At 39.8% G+C, this 17,569-nt stretch overlaps 1 protein-coding gene across 1 annotated transcript in view; it reads left to right on the top strand.

The window, feature by feature from the left end:
- The window catches only part of LOC122794941 (adhesion G-protein coupled receptor F1-like), a 767,993-nt gene that overhangs the window by 28,410 nt on the left and 722,014 nt on the right, over nucleotides 1-17,569 (top strand). Inside the window, exon 4 of the mRNA XM_044063536.1 lies at nucleotides 12,770-12,973. Coding sequence (XP_043919471.1) covers nucleotides 12,770-12,973 — 204 coding nt within the window. The remainder of the gene's footprint in view (nucleotides 1-12,769; nucleotides 12,974-17,569) is intronic.

Here is a 17,569-nt window from a genome sequence, read left to right as displayed (position 1 = left end):
TAATACCAGGGGGGCTGTCAGCTCCCAAACGCACTATCCTTGAGACATCTTTGGGTGTAGGTCTCTTGTTTTGGCTCGGAGCCTTTTTTCGCTTGTTTGTGGGCTCTTCTTTCTAAGGGATTAAACTTTATACCTATGGGAAGTTTGGATTTGGTTAGTATTATTACTGACCTTAAAGTGTTCGTGAGAAATCTGAATCTAAAACTACTATTTAACAACAATTCTGACTCTAGTAATGTTCTTAAAAAACGTAGTGTTTTCATACCTTTATATGCACCTATTACTGTTGCTTTTCATAATGTTTGTGAAGCTGATTTTAGAGAACAGCATAAAGTCCATGATAGGATGTTTAGTTATAATATGAGTTATGAACAACACCTTGCGTTGGAAAATCTTAAACACAATGAGGAGATCATTATTAAACAGGCTGACAAAGGTGGCAGTGTTGTAATCATGGATAGGGCTTGGTATAATCTATCAATGGAAAAGTTGTTAGTTGATCATTTATCGTTCAAAAAAATCAGTTTATTAGATGCTAAGAAACATATCACTAATGTTAATTTGTGTATTTATGATTTGCAATTCAATAATAATATTGATTTAGAATTGTTTCACTATTTTTCTGTACCGTGTCCAACCATACCACAATTGTATGGACTTCCAAAAATACACAAATGCCAGCTGGACCCTCCCATGAGGCCCATTGTCTCTGGCAATGGATGGGTCACCGAACCTATTTCGGTGTACCTTCAAAAACAACTCTTCCCATTCCTAGACAAATGTAATTTTGTTTTAAAGGACACTGGTGACTTTTTATTTAAATTATCCACCTGGTATTATAGTGAATTACAAAACTTTGATGATCTTCTATTTGTTACACTAGATATTGTTTCATTGTTTACCGTTATTCCTAATTTGTATGGTGTAGAGTCTATAAGAAAATTTTTAACAGCTGATAAATCTCTGACTAATGATTCTATACAAAATATATGCCAACTTTTGGATCTGGTACTTAGTAATAATGTGTTTATCTTTAATCAACAACCATATTTACAGATCAACGGGGTTGCTATGGGCACCCCCGTGGCCAATACATATGCAAATCTAGTGCTATACCAGTGGGAACTAGATAATTTACATGATGGTGTAAATTTTTTGGATACACATGTTGTGTTTTATCAACGTTTTGTTGACGACTGTTTCTTAATTTGGAAGGGCTCCACTTCTAGTTTGGAACAGTACATATTACGTTTGAATAGTACTACAGCTTTCTTAAAGTTTAAATCAACTATTACTAGTAAAGAGGCCTCTTTTCTTGATGTTAGTATCTTTCTAAGTAATGACTCCCTTAATACTACTGTTTTTAAAAAAGAAACACATATAGGTAGATATGTACATGCAGATAGCATGCATGCCTCACATGTCTTCCAGGGCATGGTTAAATCTCAATTTATTAGAGTCAGTAGACTCAATACAGATGATGCTATTTTCAACATGCAGTTATCTGAAATGTGCAAGGATTTCCTTGACTGTGGTTATGCTGTTACTACTTTGAATGAACTTAAAGATCATGTTTCTAATAATAGATATTCTTTATATCCACCTTATTTTAGAAACCCACAACTTATAGTCCCTGGTACTAGAGTTAATACTACTCTTAATACTGATATGCATCAGAGGTTTAGATATGTTACTGGTTTTGGTAGTAAGATCACTCTTGTCAAACGTACAATTTATAAATATTGGCCTATTTTAATGGCATCGCCTGAACTTTTAAAACTGCTGGGTGATAAACCATTTTTTAGTTTTAGAAATATGAGAAACCTTAAAAGTATGCTATGCTACAAGGACTTTCGTCCTCATTCTGTACTGTCTTCTGACAGACTTTTATATTCTGAATCCCATTTTGGCACCTTTCAATGTCATCATTGCTCCTGCTGTTCTGACTTGGTTAATAGTTTGGAATCTGCCACATATATACATTCGAAAACACATTATATATATAAATTCCATATTAGAGCCACCTGTACTTCTGCCAACGTAGTATACATGGCATCATGTATTGCATGCCCTGCATACTACGTTGGTAAGACTACACGTAGACTCAAGGATAGGATTATTGAACACAAGTCGGAAATAAGGAGACAGTGTGCTAACAATGCTTTATTTAAGCATATCGAGTCTAATGGGAATACGCATACATTTAGATTTAGGGTTATAGATTTAGTTGTTCCATCGAATAGGTGTGGTGATACTAATAACTATCTTGAGACTAAAGAATATCAATGGATAGTGCGTTAGGGAGCTGACAGCCACCCTGGTATTAATAGTACTGTCAGTATCAAACCTAGTCTTGTTAGATTACAACGCAATCTGAAATGAGTATTATATTATGTTTTACTATGTAATAAATTGTTCTATTGTTATGCCTTTATATATATATTTTATATATATATATATATATATTTTTTACATATATATGCTTTACTATTTTTCACATATATATGCTTTACTATTCTTATGCATACTTCTTATAAACTTTTTAATTTATTAAAGTTTTTTCAAATTTGTCATGTGACTTTGGCTGCAGTCGTGTTATTTCCTGGCTTGTATAAAAGCAGATGCTTTTTATATGTTTGTATTCAGTATTGAAAAAGGGTTATACCCGAAAGTTTTGCGTTTTATAAAGTTTTGTTCTCAGCATTCTCTTGTGTGGAAATAGGAAATTCACCCCAGGGATCACTTCTATGGCTTTGCTCAACAGGGGGCCCAGGAAAATAATTTGCTTGGGTGGCGAAAGACATGGCACCTTTTTGTCTAGGCTTATATAGGCCCTAGGGCCAATAGCCTAGTACCTACCTATGAATAAACTTTCTATGAAATTAAAGCATGTGATTCAATTTCCTCATTCAAATGTAAGGATGTCTGGATGAGTGCTCCTAAATTAGCCCTGGGACTAAATGGCCTCTTCCTCCTTGATAAAGGAGGCAAAGCTTGATGTTGCCTCTCTGTCCTTGAGAAAAGAGGCAAAGCCTGAAGATGGGTATTTGCAAGCTGCATATGGTCATTATACTATAACACACAATAGCCTTGAAACATGTATGAATCCTATGAGTCCTATAAAACAGGATGACTACAGAACCATAGCTAGGTCATCTGGTGGCCTATGCAGGATCATGAAGTGGCACGTTTCACAACTTGAGCCAGAGGAGTTTGCTGAAGTGCATTGAGGTGAATCACTGAAGTGTGTTCAAATGTTAAGATGTCTCTTTACACAGTCTGTCATACATATGCTTTATACTAACAGGGTTAGGGATGTGTCTGGATGTCAACACATTTGGCTGACAACTACACAACTGGTATACATGCGGGTGTCATTTCTGGTCAACATTTGTGTTGTTTGGCAATTAGTTTTGTTGTTTACATTTCAACATATAGTGTATCACTATATTGTTATATCAATGATATATCATAAATCCAAAAGAACATGCAGTGTACTAATTTTCATGTTAGTAACAGAATATTTTGGAAAATGTACTGCTTTCTCATTATGTTGTCACCTGTTCAAGTCATTTGTTATTTCTGATTTAATGTTGCTTTTTAAAGAAAACTGAATAATATTGGAATTAAAAAAGAAATGTTCAGCCTTATGTCCTAACTGGTCCAGAATTTCATAGAATGACCAGACTTTTGCCTCCCATTTTTGGAATGTTCCTCATGAAATTTGTGTTTTTTGGCAAATCATTGAGGATTAAATCAATAAATAATGGAAGACAGAGTTGAGTTTCTGACTTCAAACGCATGCTGCAAAAGCTATTATTTTAGCAACTTTCTAAGTGCATAAAAGCAATTTTAAAAACTGTCCCTTGTATTGAGCCTTTGCCCCCCCCCCCCCATTATTTTTGACTTTGTTCAGAATTCTTGCAGTAAGAGGAAGACAGGTATACATTCAAGAGAAAGACACTTTTTAATATTAATTTATCTGTGTTATATATTTATTGTGATGCTTGCAAATGCCCACTATTTTTTTATTTTGTTAAATTTTCATCAGTATTCTTGAGGCCTTTTTGAAAGAGGTATCTTGTCTGATATCTGAAACATGGTCCCAGGCCCATAGACCTCAGGCTAAAACTAGGGCAGGACATAAATAAAGTCTACCTCCAACACTGGGATAATATAAAACTGACCACTTTTATATCAAGTCACAATAGAATCATTTTGATAGTACAACCAGACACAGATCATTCCACTTATGAACCTCCTATACCCTTCAGAGTGTAGTAAAATGGTTCACTAACAGCACAATAACTAAACAAACAAGGCCGTTGGCATATTAAACTCATATACCAACAAGAGGAACTATAAAAATGTACCTGTGAATGAACTGAAAAATATGTGTCTAGAAATGAGTAGTTATCAAGCTAGATGACATAACATTACTGATTATAGCAATTCCTTTTTGTTGTTATTGTGTCTTTCGGCTTTTCCCGGTTAGGGGTTGCCACAGCGAAACTCCGGTCTGCTAATGACTGGCAGTAGATTTTTACATGCCGAGTTGCCAGCTCTGACGCGCAATCTTCAATGAAGGTACACCCATTCATGCATCTCCACACAGAAGACACTCTAGCTGAGAATCGAACAGGACAACATCTTACTGTGAGGTGACAATGCTACCGCAGCACCACAACCGCAGTACTACACAATTATAGTAATTCCTAAAAAAGAAAAATTATGAGATAGTGAGAGAGAGAGAGAGAGAGAGATACAGAGAAGGCACTCATATTTGCATTTTCAGATATTTACATTTCTGTTTATGATTTGATGTCTACCGCATGCCCACAATACACACCAGCTAGATTAAGCAAAACATTCTTCCATTTTGGGCTTTTACTGTGGATATTATTTAATTCCATAATATTCAAACTGTGAAAAGTGCACAGGTTTTAAATGCCACCTGGTGTAATACAATTGAGTTGAATGGTATTTGATTTACATGAGAGGTCTATTTTCGATCTTTGATGAACAGATATTGAATCCTGAGGAGCTTGGGGTTAATACCCATTAGATTCTGGGAAATGCAAGGCGGGGAGGGGGTATGATGTCTTTGAGGAAGGTGAAGCACTGATAGAGTTGTTGCAGAGACAGGACAATACATGTGTGTCCATTGCATGTCCTTCCAGGACCATGCATGTGCATGCAGGGGGAAGGAACTAAGATATAATAAAACTCTACCTCAGCAGCATGTGATGATGTCCCAAGGTGCCTCATACTTCTCTTTTGCCATAAATAGAGTTAAATAGAGTGGTAGAAAGTCTTAGTAAGTTTGGTAGAGACAGAGAATGTAGAGGGACACGTGGGTTCAACTGATGGTCAGCTACAATGATGGCTAAAAAATATTTAAAAGCAATAATAAACAACAACAACAAAAGAATATGCATTTTCCATGTCATAAATCAGCCAGAGATTTAAAAGTGGATTATTTAAGATTTGAGGGTGGGCATGAACTCAGTATTCATCAGAGGAAACAGAAGCTTCAATAGATACATAAATAAGTACATGCATACATAATATGGCTTTCTTATCTCTTTTAGAGTTTGTAAGCAACTTTCAAGAGGTCCTTAGTAGCTTTGAGGCATGGCAAAACAAAGAAGATGGTACTGGCTATAGTAAAAATTGAAGTTTCCCCCATTACAGGCAGTCTGCTAATGTTTTGATGTTTTACTTTAAAATAAGACTTGCTTAAAAAGCAGAATGGGAAACTATCTAGTAGTGTGCAGTTCAGATATTTATATCAATTCTCTTCCAGCATAGTCAGAAACAATTGGACCCCACTCAAAAACTCAAGAAACACTGCACATGTCCCGTAATGCTACCTCTCGTGAATAAAATGACAAACAGGCTGTAAGTTTATAGTACTCATTTTTTTCTCTGTGTTTGAATTTACTGTTTGCGTATACACATCATGTTGGCTATTAGAGAAATCTCTCATAATTTTCATATAGCATTTTTTAACGATATTGGCTTGTCTTAAAGTCATTTTGGAAGTTACAGGAGGTCGGGATGGCTACAACAGGCACGGACTTAACCAAACTAAATAGGCACCTGTTTTGTATTTAAATAGCGATAGTAAGTAGAATATACATGGAGAGAGCAAACCTTTCATGTACAAATTATTACACATAGATAAGTGCAAAAACCAATGAATGATAAGCCAGTCAACACCTTAGCTGAAAGCAGAGATTTAATGAAAAAAGTAGAAACTCTTTCTAGCAGAGCATTTAAAATCATTGAAAAGTCTGTTTAGTAGGTTGCTGCTAATAAAATGCAGTATATGCCAAACTTAAATATATACAGGCTTCCTCCACGATACTTACAAAATTACTGGAGCAAAAGGTAACTTAACTGTGTTATCTATGGGGGCATTGATTGCATTTTTGAATGAAAATAGCCTGTCTGTAAAACCAAATCCCATCAGTGTAGTGGTCACCATCAGGTCACAATGTGGTATAACAAACTATAGAATAATACTTGCTACTAGTACTGGTGTACAGATGTTAGTACTCCCCCGACGTCAGCATATGATGAAATGTTTTTTAGTTTTTGGGTGAAGATTCATAGGTTCATATGTAAGTACTGCCTTTGTGGGTCATTTTAAGCTTAGCAAATTTCCCTTTTGGTACTTGAATTAACTTATCCTGTTTGTTGTTAAATTGGCCTTACTCATCTTATGGTCAGTAATTATATATTACCACTAGTGAGACTAAGTGTGATCATATTATAGATAATTTAAAGAGACCAATACATGGGATAAAGCATTTAGGAGCTGCCTCTGTCCATTAGTAGTAGAGGGGGAAGTCCTAGGGTAAATATGGGGTAAATGTTCTATTTTCCATTCATAGGTTCAAGTTGCCCTTGAATATGGACAAGAATGAGATTTGCTGTATGTGGCTAGGGAGCTTGTTTGAGCAGGTTACCTTCTGTGAGATATACCTGGCCCTCCAAACTGTTCTGTTGATGATGAAGAAAAGGTTTAGATCCCTGCACTAACTATTCTGATGCCATGCGACTCTGTGATGTGTAGTAGGTCTGTGAGCAATGAGTTGGAGGATGCCTTGTATGGCAGACAAAGGTCACCTCTTAGCAGTCTGTGGGATACTGAGTGTAGTAACAGGGCTTTTGAGTCGGTCATATAGAACATATTGTTTAGGCCTTGTATTGTTTTAGTAAGGGATCTCTGTGAGCATTCCAGTTGATACATGTGTCTGGACAGATACATGCCAAAGGGGCTTCTACACTCAATGATCGGCCTAATGAGGACTGAGTAAAGGTGGACAATGACATCTAGACTTAGTTGCAATCCCTTTGTTTAACAATTGTGCAACACAGAAGGACTTTCTTATGACAGTGGATGCATGTTGTTCTAAATTTAAGTCACTATTCACAAAAGTAGACAAATCCTGAACAATGGGGTCAACTCTCAGGGGAGTATTGTTAATGTGGTAGTTGAAGACTTCCTAAAAGATATAATAATATATTTTTTGGCATTTAGTTTCAGTCAATGATTATGGCACCAATTATTTGTTTGAATCAAACCTTCCTGCAGGATGGCTAAATCATTTGGACATTCAGTACCTTCTTCTAGCTTGCAGTCATCTGCAAACTTAGTCAGCCAGAGTAGGTAGAATTCTGCTCAGTGAAAGGCTCATACATGCCTGGGACCCATTGTCTGAGAGCTCTCTTCATATTGTTCAGGGATGTACATCTAAAGTCATTGACCCTGGCATGTGCTAGTCCTTAATGATAAAACAGACCCTCACTCATAGCACAGAATTTGCAGCAAGGTTTGCATGGCGTGTTTATGCCCCTGGAGCCTACACTGGAAATAATTCATGTTAATATTTGCAGTGATAATACAATGGTTTTAAAACTATTCTAGTATTTTTCTTCAATACCAAATGGCCGTTAATTATTTATTTGTTTCTTTATCCTTTGTTGACCGGGTTAGTCCCACTAGTCTAGTAGCCTCTTGTCATGGGAGACCTGAGGTGGCATTTATAGTATTATAATAATGTGATAACACATGAAAAGAAAATCAGCTATTTTGAGCAATTGGTCTACATGCAGTGGTCTTTCTAGCTCTCATTTCCAGTAACAATAGTTCTGTAGCATTAGTCAGACATATATCATAACTTATTTAAGTTAAAGGAAAAGGAAAGGCACCCACTTTTGCTTTGTGTGATAATATGGAGTGGTAACCGAGTAGTTTGATTTTCTATTTGTCATAATTTAAAAAAAATGGTTTAGCTACTTAACCATTCAGCCTTCCTGTTATCTATTATTCAGGTAAGCAACCAGGGGTGACCCAGAAGCACTGATGGTTAAGTGACCTACTTACAGTTGCACTGTTTAGGAATGGCAATTGAAAGACTCAGTCTCAGCACTTCAGACTGAAGCATGGATTTAATTCTAGTTTGATGAAAAAGTATTCAAATGCTAATAGCTTCTGGTAATATTTACAGGAAATACAACTTAAGTCCTTTTTAGAAAAGCAGCACTTTTGGTTACCTCATTGACACAGAGGCAGCACTAGTGATCCAGGATCAGTTAGTGAACTGTAAAGACTGCAGTTCTGAGTGGTAGGGTTGAGTGGCCAACTATCAGCTTACCCATTTAGAGGAAAGGGAATAGGGATGGGAGCAGCTATATAGCTGTTAGATTGAGTCCATGAGTAGTGCTATCATGGATGTGTGTGTGTGTGCGTGCGTGTGTGTGTGCGCACAAGCATGTGCGTGTGTGCATGTGCGTGTGTGTGCGTGTGTGTGCATGTGTGTGTGTGCACGCACGCACATTTGTGTTTGCGTGTGTGCACGCGCGTGTGTGTGTGCACGTGCACACACACGTGTGTGTGTACACGCGCTCGCGTATGCATGTGTGCATGTGTGTGCACGTGTGTATCTGTGTGTGTGTGTGTGTGTGTGTGTGTGTGTGTGTGTGTGTGTGTGTGTGTGTGTGTGTGTGTGTGTGTGTGCGCACGCGCATGTGTGTGTTTGTATGTGTCTGTGTATGTATTTGTGCCATTCTCTGTTGCATGACTACCTGTGTTGGGACTGTTACTGAATAACATAACAATCACTATAGTAGTGTGGATGATGTTATACTGAGATGACTCCTCTTCACCTCCCAGTTCCAAGATGGCAGTAATGTTTCGGGAAGATGTTGCTGGTTCTTCATAACAGAAGATATGGATTTCAGTGTGAGACAGCAATTGCAATTACTTACAACAATGCAATAGCTCTGTAAAAATAAAGCAGAAAACAACTTGAATGTCTATATGTGTACATATGTGCATGTGCGTGTGTTTGTGTGTGTCTGTGTGCGTATATTTCTATATCTATCTATCTATGTATTGATTTATCTATATAAACTGTATATACATACATAAACACACAAACGTGCACACACACGCACACACACACACACACACACACACACACACACACACACACACACACACACACACATATATATATGTGTGTGTGTGTGTGTGTGTGTGTATATATATTAGTACATCTACCAATTCATCCCATTAACATCTGACATCATAAGTGTTTAGTTACATAAAGTAAGATATGATGCAGAGTGAATCAAGAAAATATAATACATTCTGTCTGCATTATCACTGGTGCCTTCTAAGACTATAATTTTAAATATTAAGTTAAATGATGGTATCAACATAAATCATATTAACTGCAGCTCATACACAGATTTTCACTGCATTAACCTTTTTATTTACTTTTGCTGTTTTTGTCCCCTTTCCTCAGTGACATCAAGCTCACTTTATTCACTTCCCCATACAGCACATCTGAGTAGTCCTCTAGGAGAAAAGACCACAAAACCAGTACAGAGCAGAGCTATCACTCATTCTTGGCTGGAAGGTTATGGATGAAAGGCTCTACTCCTTCCACACATGCCCATAACTGTTCCAAGGATTGATATTTAGTGAACATCAGTGAAGGCATGTCACTCACTTCCACTGATGACATGACCCCCTCAGGACTACCCTGCAGCTCTTGATGCCAGCATTCATGTTGGACCTTCTATTTACACTCTTAATTCTACAGAGAAAATAAGCATCCAGATGTGTACCCCTCTAGACCTTAAGGGAGCTGAACCCGCAAAGCTGCATTACTCCTCCCTTCCTCCCACACCAGCTGCAGCAGGCACCTGAGTTGTAGTGTTTGTCTCAGTGAGTCCAGCCATTTGTGAATGGTAAGGAGAGGTAGCCAACTATTGGGGTGAAGGGACGACTGCCCCAGGTAACAAGGTGTTAAGGGGCACTATCAGGACCTATGCACAATGTGTGAATGTGTGGTGATTTAACTGCAGCAAATTGCTTGTTCCAGCAAGTAGTTGCTACAATTTTAAAGAAAATGAGTCTTTTTGATCTTCAACTTTGAGTAGACCTTTTCTTTTCTTTTTTTGTAAGCAGCTGCAGCACCTTTCTCAAAAACATTATTCGAGTTCAAGTAAGGTTAGTGTGACAACTGTGGACAGTGAGTGGCAGGGGGAGTGGGAGTGTAGATTAGTGCAGCAATCAGAAAGGCACATTAAGTTTTGCAGTGGAGTTTAGTGTTAAGGAGTGGGAGTAAGTTTTAGGGTTCAGGGGTGGGAGTAGAGTTTAGGGTTAGGGAGTAGGAGGGGAGTTTTGGGTTAGGGGTGGGAGTAAGGTTTAGGGTTAGGGAGTGGGAGTAAGGTTCACGGTTAGGGAGTGGGAGGAAGGTTCACAGTTAGGGAGTGGGAGGAAAGTTTAGGGTTGGGGAGTGGGAATAGTGTTTAGGGTTAGGGAGGTGGAGTAGGGTTTAGGGTTACGGAGTGGGAGTAGGGTTTAGGGTTAGGGAGTGGGAGTGCAGTTTTAGGTTTAGGGAGTGGGAGTGGAGTTTAGGGTTAGGAAGTGGGAGTAGAGTTTAGGGTTAAGGAGCAGGAAGGGAGTTTAGGTTTAGGGTAGGAGAGAGAATGGGGAATTTGGGTTTAGAGATGGTGTTTGCAGTTTTAGGTTTAGGGACTGATTGTGGACTTTATATTCAGGGTGGGGGAGTGACGTTTTATGTTTCGGGAGTCAAAATGAAGTTTTAGGGTTAGGGAATGAGGACTTGGGTAAGGAACTGGGTGGGAGTTTTTGGGTTAAAGCAAGTTATGGCTCTGGTATGGCTATCCAGTTTTATAGGGTCAGGTGTTTGGATGGCTAAGTAGTTAAGTAGGATTAGACTAATGGGTGTTAGAGCACTTGCCTTTTCAAGCAAGTGGCAGTGGGCAAGTATGCTGTGAGCTACTGAATGTGAGCACTTGTGGTAGACCCCATTTTTGTGCTGTTCTGTTTCGATATCAACAGTTTGCATCAGCCTCGCTTGTGTCTTCTTTATAATGTATATACTATGTCTTTTCAGTTATACAGTATAGTCCTTCATTTAGTGATGTGCATGTATATCTTAGATTCTAGGCTAACTAGGCTTTACAAGCCTAGCTGCTCACCCCAAACTCCAAGTATTATGGACATCTATGCAGTGGGGGAATGTTAGTAGGGAGGTAACTAAGGAATTTGTATGGAGGGTGTTAATTAGGATAATAATTTTCTTATTGATGGCCTCTGTCCAAAAGGGACATGGGGGTCAGAATGGGGGCAAATTTATGATTTCTCATCCAACTGTCATGGTTTCATTTGAATAGGGTCAGGCATAAACTCTGTTTTACATGGATGGGAAATCTATTTCATAGTGCAGGGATCCTTTGGGACACTTATTTGTCTCTCTAGAATATTCTGTTTTTGTTAAAAATGATGTTCAGATCCCTGGATCTAGTGCTACTAGTGCTGTTTGTTTTGTGTTTAACTGTTTTGCATACTGCAAAGTTTTCAGTATGAGAAAATGTGCACTTTTAGGTTACCCAGCAACTCAAAAGCAATACCATTTAACTTCCTCTAGAAGATATTTTTCAGCTTGGCCTTGAAAGAGTCAAGTGCTTTTCTGATTTTATGTAAGTAGAGAGCTGATTGCACGTACCTAGATTAAGTTTTGCAAATGTTATCTCTTCTATGCCATCATCCTTGCTGGCTGTAAATGTGTCTATTGGGTTCTTTATAGCCAGTGTCATCTTTAGTGGGGGCATTGGTGGAGAATTATAATCTTAAATATCAGAGTGTTATATATGGTTATAGTTTTGGCATTTGCTGAAGTGACACCCTGATCCCATGTGCAAAAATGGGAAAAAGGGATTGTGGATGGATGCATGGATGGATGTATTGGTAACCATTTGAAGACCTTTAGCAGGACACAGTAGTGGATATGATTTTCAGTCAATAAGAGTGGCAAATTGATTAAATAATTTCTTTGTATGAGAACATGTCCCGTATTAAATGCTGAGGTTTGGGAAAATGATTAGTGTCTTTAGAAAATAGGACTTTTTGCCCTTTACGTGTTGCTGCTTTTAAAACCCAGGAATAAAATTGATGAAGCAAGACATCAAGTTCCTTTTTAAAACGCTTGCTTTCTATTGTACTCAGTAGTTGATCTGAATGAAAAAATGTCTTATAAACATATGATTATGCTCTTTCTCTTTTCAATCTCTCTCTCCTTTAATCTATTTCTCTCTCTCTCTGTCTCTCACAAATGTGCAAACATACACACACACATACATGTGTATATACTGACTGCTGCATTAATATACAATTATGTCACCAAATGTACATTTTTTTTCTTCTTTCTTCTTTCTCAAGTGTGCACTGACAGTGAATGTACCTGTGAGGATGGCTATCTCTGGGATCCGACAGTCTGCAGTTCTCCGGCGTGCCACAGTGTACCTGTAAATTCAAGTTGTAACTGTATCAATATAACTTCAACAAAGAGCACCTGTGAGCCTAAAGTTCCAGCTACATCTCTTCCTACCACTACTGCTTCACCCACTACAAGCATCTCAACAGGTAACCGGCTAGTATGGTAGGGATGACTAGACAACTGAACAGCAACTGTCAAATTATTTTAGATTTATTTGGTGGGGAATAACAGCTGATTAGTCTGCTAAGGATTATAGTTCCCATACTTGGTGAACAAGTTGATGATCTTGTGTGACCAATAACCTGCTCTCACTGCATCATAAACTAAATGTTTTTGTCACATGTATTAATGCACTCATTTGTTATACATCAATGTAAATCTCCACAGAAATGTTATACTTCTGCCACACCAGATTTCTAATCTACATCTGATCAATAAATGCTAAAATGAGATTTTGTTCTATGTTTTTCTGAAACATATTGCCACTGGACACTGTCTGGACATCATTGTATGCCTTAAAATTTTCTGTTGTACTCATCTGTTTCTGCAGCTGAAGAAAAAACATGCTAATTTATTTCATAGGTTCATAGGTTGGTACTAGGCTATCGGCCTTAGGGTCTATACAAGCCTAGCCATAAAAATTCCCTGGATATTTCTTCCCACAATATTTACTTCCCTGGACCCCTGTCTAGCAGGGTGACTGACATGATCCCCGGGGTGAATTTCCTATCTCCCATCCAATTGTCAAGGTTCCTTTTGAAGAGGGCCAAGGAGACGCTCTGCTTGACATGTATGGGCAGTCTATTCCAGAGTATGGGGAGTCTTTGGGTCAGGAACCTATCCCTCCAGCATGTTTTGTTCATTGTGATGACAAGGTTTAGATCCCTGGAGCATGTGGCTCAGAGGGATTGGGATTTCTTTAAGTGGAGCATGTCCAACAGCTCAGGGTTTGACATGGCCTTGTATGTTAAGCAGAGATCACCTCTGAGTAGACGATATGCCACAGAGTATCGCTGGAGTCTTTTTAGGTGGTCAGCATAGGGCATCTGCTTTACGCCTGTGATTATTTTAGTGAGGTATTTCTGCAGCCTTTCCAGCTGTTGCAGATGTCTTGTGAGGTACATACCAAATGGGGCATTGTACTCTGTAATGGGTCTAATGAGGGACGAGTACAGTGGGACAATGACCTCCTTTTTTCTAGATGAAAAGCCCTTAGTGATGAGGTGTGCCATATAGAAGGATTTACTGACTGTTTTGCCAATGTGGTTATTGAAGGTGAGACCACTGTCCACCTGTGTCCCTAAGTCTCTCATCACACTTTCAGTGTTTAGTGTACTGCCACCTATGTGGTAATTCATGGGTACATGTTTTTTCCCAAAGGGGATAACTATACATTTCTTGGCATTAAGCTTGAGCCCATGGTTCTGGCACCAAACATCTGTTAATGTAAGGCCCTTTTGTAAAATATCCACATCATTTGGGGATTCAATAACGGCTCCCAGTTTCCAGTCATCTGCGAACTTTGTTAGCCAGAGTCCCTTAGTGTTGGCCTGTACTTCAGAGAAGTAGATGCCAAACAAGAGCGGTCCCAGTACTGAGCCCTGAGGTACTCCACTTGTCACTTTTCTGGAGCTGGATTTGGAGTCGGCTACAGTCTGGGTTCTGTCAGTAAGCCAGTTGGCAACTGATTGAGTGACGTAGGGATTTATGCCCAGCTTACTAAGTTTATCTATGATTCCAGAGTGGGGGATGGTGTTCAAGTGCTTGGCGAGGTCCAGATAGGCTGTGTGGACTGTCTTACCCTCGTCCATAGCTCTGGACACTGATTTGAAGAAGTCAATCAGGTTCAGGAGACAAGATCAGTCCTTCACGAACCCAAACTGGGTGGGGTCCAGTGTTTGAAGGTTGCCAATGTCTTTGTTTATAAGTTTCGTGATAATTCATTCCATGCCTTTGCAGATCAGGCTCGTCAGACTGATGGGACGGTAGTTCCCAGGATCTAAGGTGGATCCCCCCTTGTGGAATGGGATAACAGTTTCTGTGCACCACTCAGTGGACACAAAGCCTGAAGTGAGGCTATGATTAAACATGACACTTAGGTGAGGTGCCAGTTCATTTTGTAGTTCATGTAGTACACGGCCTGGGATGTCATCTGGTCCCATGACACATAGCCCACAAACTCAATGTGCCACTCAACCACAGCCCATAAGGCATAACAACCTACCCAACACTCTAGTCATAGGTGACTCTATAGTCAGGCACACTGATGTTCCACTCACTAGACTAAACAAGGAGAAAGTTACTGTCAGCTGCCTGTCAGGTGCCAGAATCCGCCACATAATGCATGCACTCAGGTCACTCCACAATAAGTACAAATATGACACTGTCATTGTCCATGTTGGTGTGAATGACCTGAGACGTACCTCCTTGGACTACATGAAAAGAGACATGGAAGAGCTCTCCGATCTTGTATCCCAGGCAGGTATGACCCTAACCCTGAGTAGCATCCTGCCATCACCCAGAATGATACCACAGTACAAGGACAAAATGATTGACTTCAACAATTGGCTAAGCTTCTGGTGTCATTCTAAGGGGATCCAGTATTTGTCTGCCTGGGATGACATGATCGACAGTCCACGATGCTTTGCCAGAGATGGCCTGCACCTGTCGCCCTTAGGATTCCGGATACTGGCTAAGACTCTTGCCACCCCTATAGTGCCTTTTTAGGCAAGGTTCAAATGACAAATTCACCACCGTAACAGGTACAAGCAAGCAAAATCTGAGGGTAATGCTACTCAATGCTAGAAGTCTAAACCTCAAAATGCACTCACTCGAGGCACTCCTTAAAATGGAGAACATTGACATCTGTGCAGTGACAGAGACCTGGTTCAAAGCTCCAGAGAGCACCCCTGCATTACCAGGCTTCAATTCATACCACACCTTTCGGCCACCTAACCCAGAAAGAAGCACTAAAGGTGGAGGTGTGTCCATATTCATTAAGGATATCCACACCTCCAGGCTAGTTGCACAGCATAATACATCATAAATTATCCAAGTGCAACTAACTCTGGGCAAGACCGCATTCCAAATTGTAGCTTGCTACAGACCCCCCACCATGCCCCAGGATTCACGCTCCTCATTTCTTGATACACTAGAAAGTATTATGGTACAACCCAACACCCTAATAATGGGTGATTTCAACTACCCCACCATTAACTGGGAAAACTACTCATGTACCAACTCTTTTGCTCAACGTTTTCTAGAATTCATAAATTCCAATGCCTTGGATCAACTTATTCACACCCCCACCAGGGGCAGCAATATCCTAGACCTGGTCATTACCAACATGGGAAACCATGGTTCCACACCAGAGATCAATTCCTCGTTGGTCAGATCCGACCACAAGCTAATCAGCCTAGACATCCACATCCCACCCCCAGCCCCAATTAGGGAAACCATCGTAGAAAACTTCTCAAAAGCCAACTTCACACTTCTTAAGACAGAAGTGGCAAACTTCATGACACCCATGCAGATGGACAATAGAGGTATGACTGCCGAATCCTACACAAATGCACTTTATAAGCACTTACACGAGTGCATGGATCATGCTATCCCTAATAGAACCAAGATGTTATCCTCCAAAAAAGGAAGCCAATCTGGTGGTCCTTTGCCATAAACAAACTCTACAACAGAAGAAAGAAACTGTTGCAAAAAAGAGTAAAATCCCATGACTGGAGGAACTCCCTGGTCAACCTCAGTAAGAAGCTGAGATCCCTCATAAAATCCTCCAAAGCTAGTTACGAAAACAAAATTGCCACTGACTCTAAAGACAACCGCAAAGCATTCTATAGCTATGTCAAGAATCTAAATGGGAATACTCAGATCTGCTCTGAGTTACAGCATAATGGCACTAAATATACAGAACCAACTGATATTGCCAACATGCTAGCAGATAGGTTCAGTGCTAACTTTACCCCCCTCTCACCCCCTAGAGGGCCCATCTCTATACCGGAAGAATGCAAAGTTCCTATAATCACGACTGCACAGGTAAAAAACACACTCTCCAAAGCCAAGAACACAGCATCCATGGGACCTGACAATATCCCAGGCTGCATTCTACACGAACTACAGAATGAACTGGCACCCTACCTAAGTACCATGTTCAATTATAGCCTCACCTCAGGCTTTGTACACACTGAATTGTGCACCGCGACAGTTATCCCACTCCACAAAGGGGGAGCCACGACGCACCCCGGGAACTACCGCCCCATTAGCCTGATGAGCCTGGTCTGCAAGGTCATGGAATGTATCATCATGGAACTCATAAACAAAGACATTGGTAATCTCCAAACTCTGGACCCTACTCAGTTTGGATTTGTAAAAGGTAGATCATGTCTCCTAAACCTGATTGACTTCTTTGAAGCAGTCACCAAAGCCATAGATGAGGGTAAAATGGTTCACACAGCTTATCTAGATCTCGCCAAGGCTTTTGACACCATCCCCCACTCTGGAATTATAGATAAGCTCACTAAACTAGGTATAAATCCCTATGTCACAAGATGGGTTGCCAACTGGCTCATGGACAGAACCCACACTGTGAAAGTAGCGGATTCCAAATCCGACATCAGACCAGTGACAAGTGGAGTACCACAGGGTTCAGTCCTGGGTCCTCTCCTGTTTGGTATCTACTTCTCTGAAGTGCAGGCCAACACAGAAGGTCTTTGGCTAACAAAGTTTGCAGA

Source organism: Protopterus annectens, chromosome 2.part1 (assembly GCF_019279795.1).
Source record: "Protopterus annectens isolate FY-2018-M chromosome 2.part1, PAN1.0, whole genome shotgun sequence".
Classification (NCBI taxonomy): Eukaryota; Metazoa; Chordata; order Ceratodontiformes; family Protopteridae; genus Protopterus; species Protopterus annectens.
This window is presented reverse-complemented; position numbering and strand designations above follow the sequence as displayed.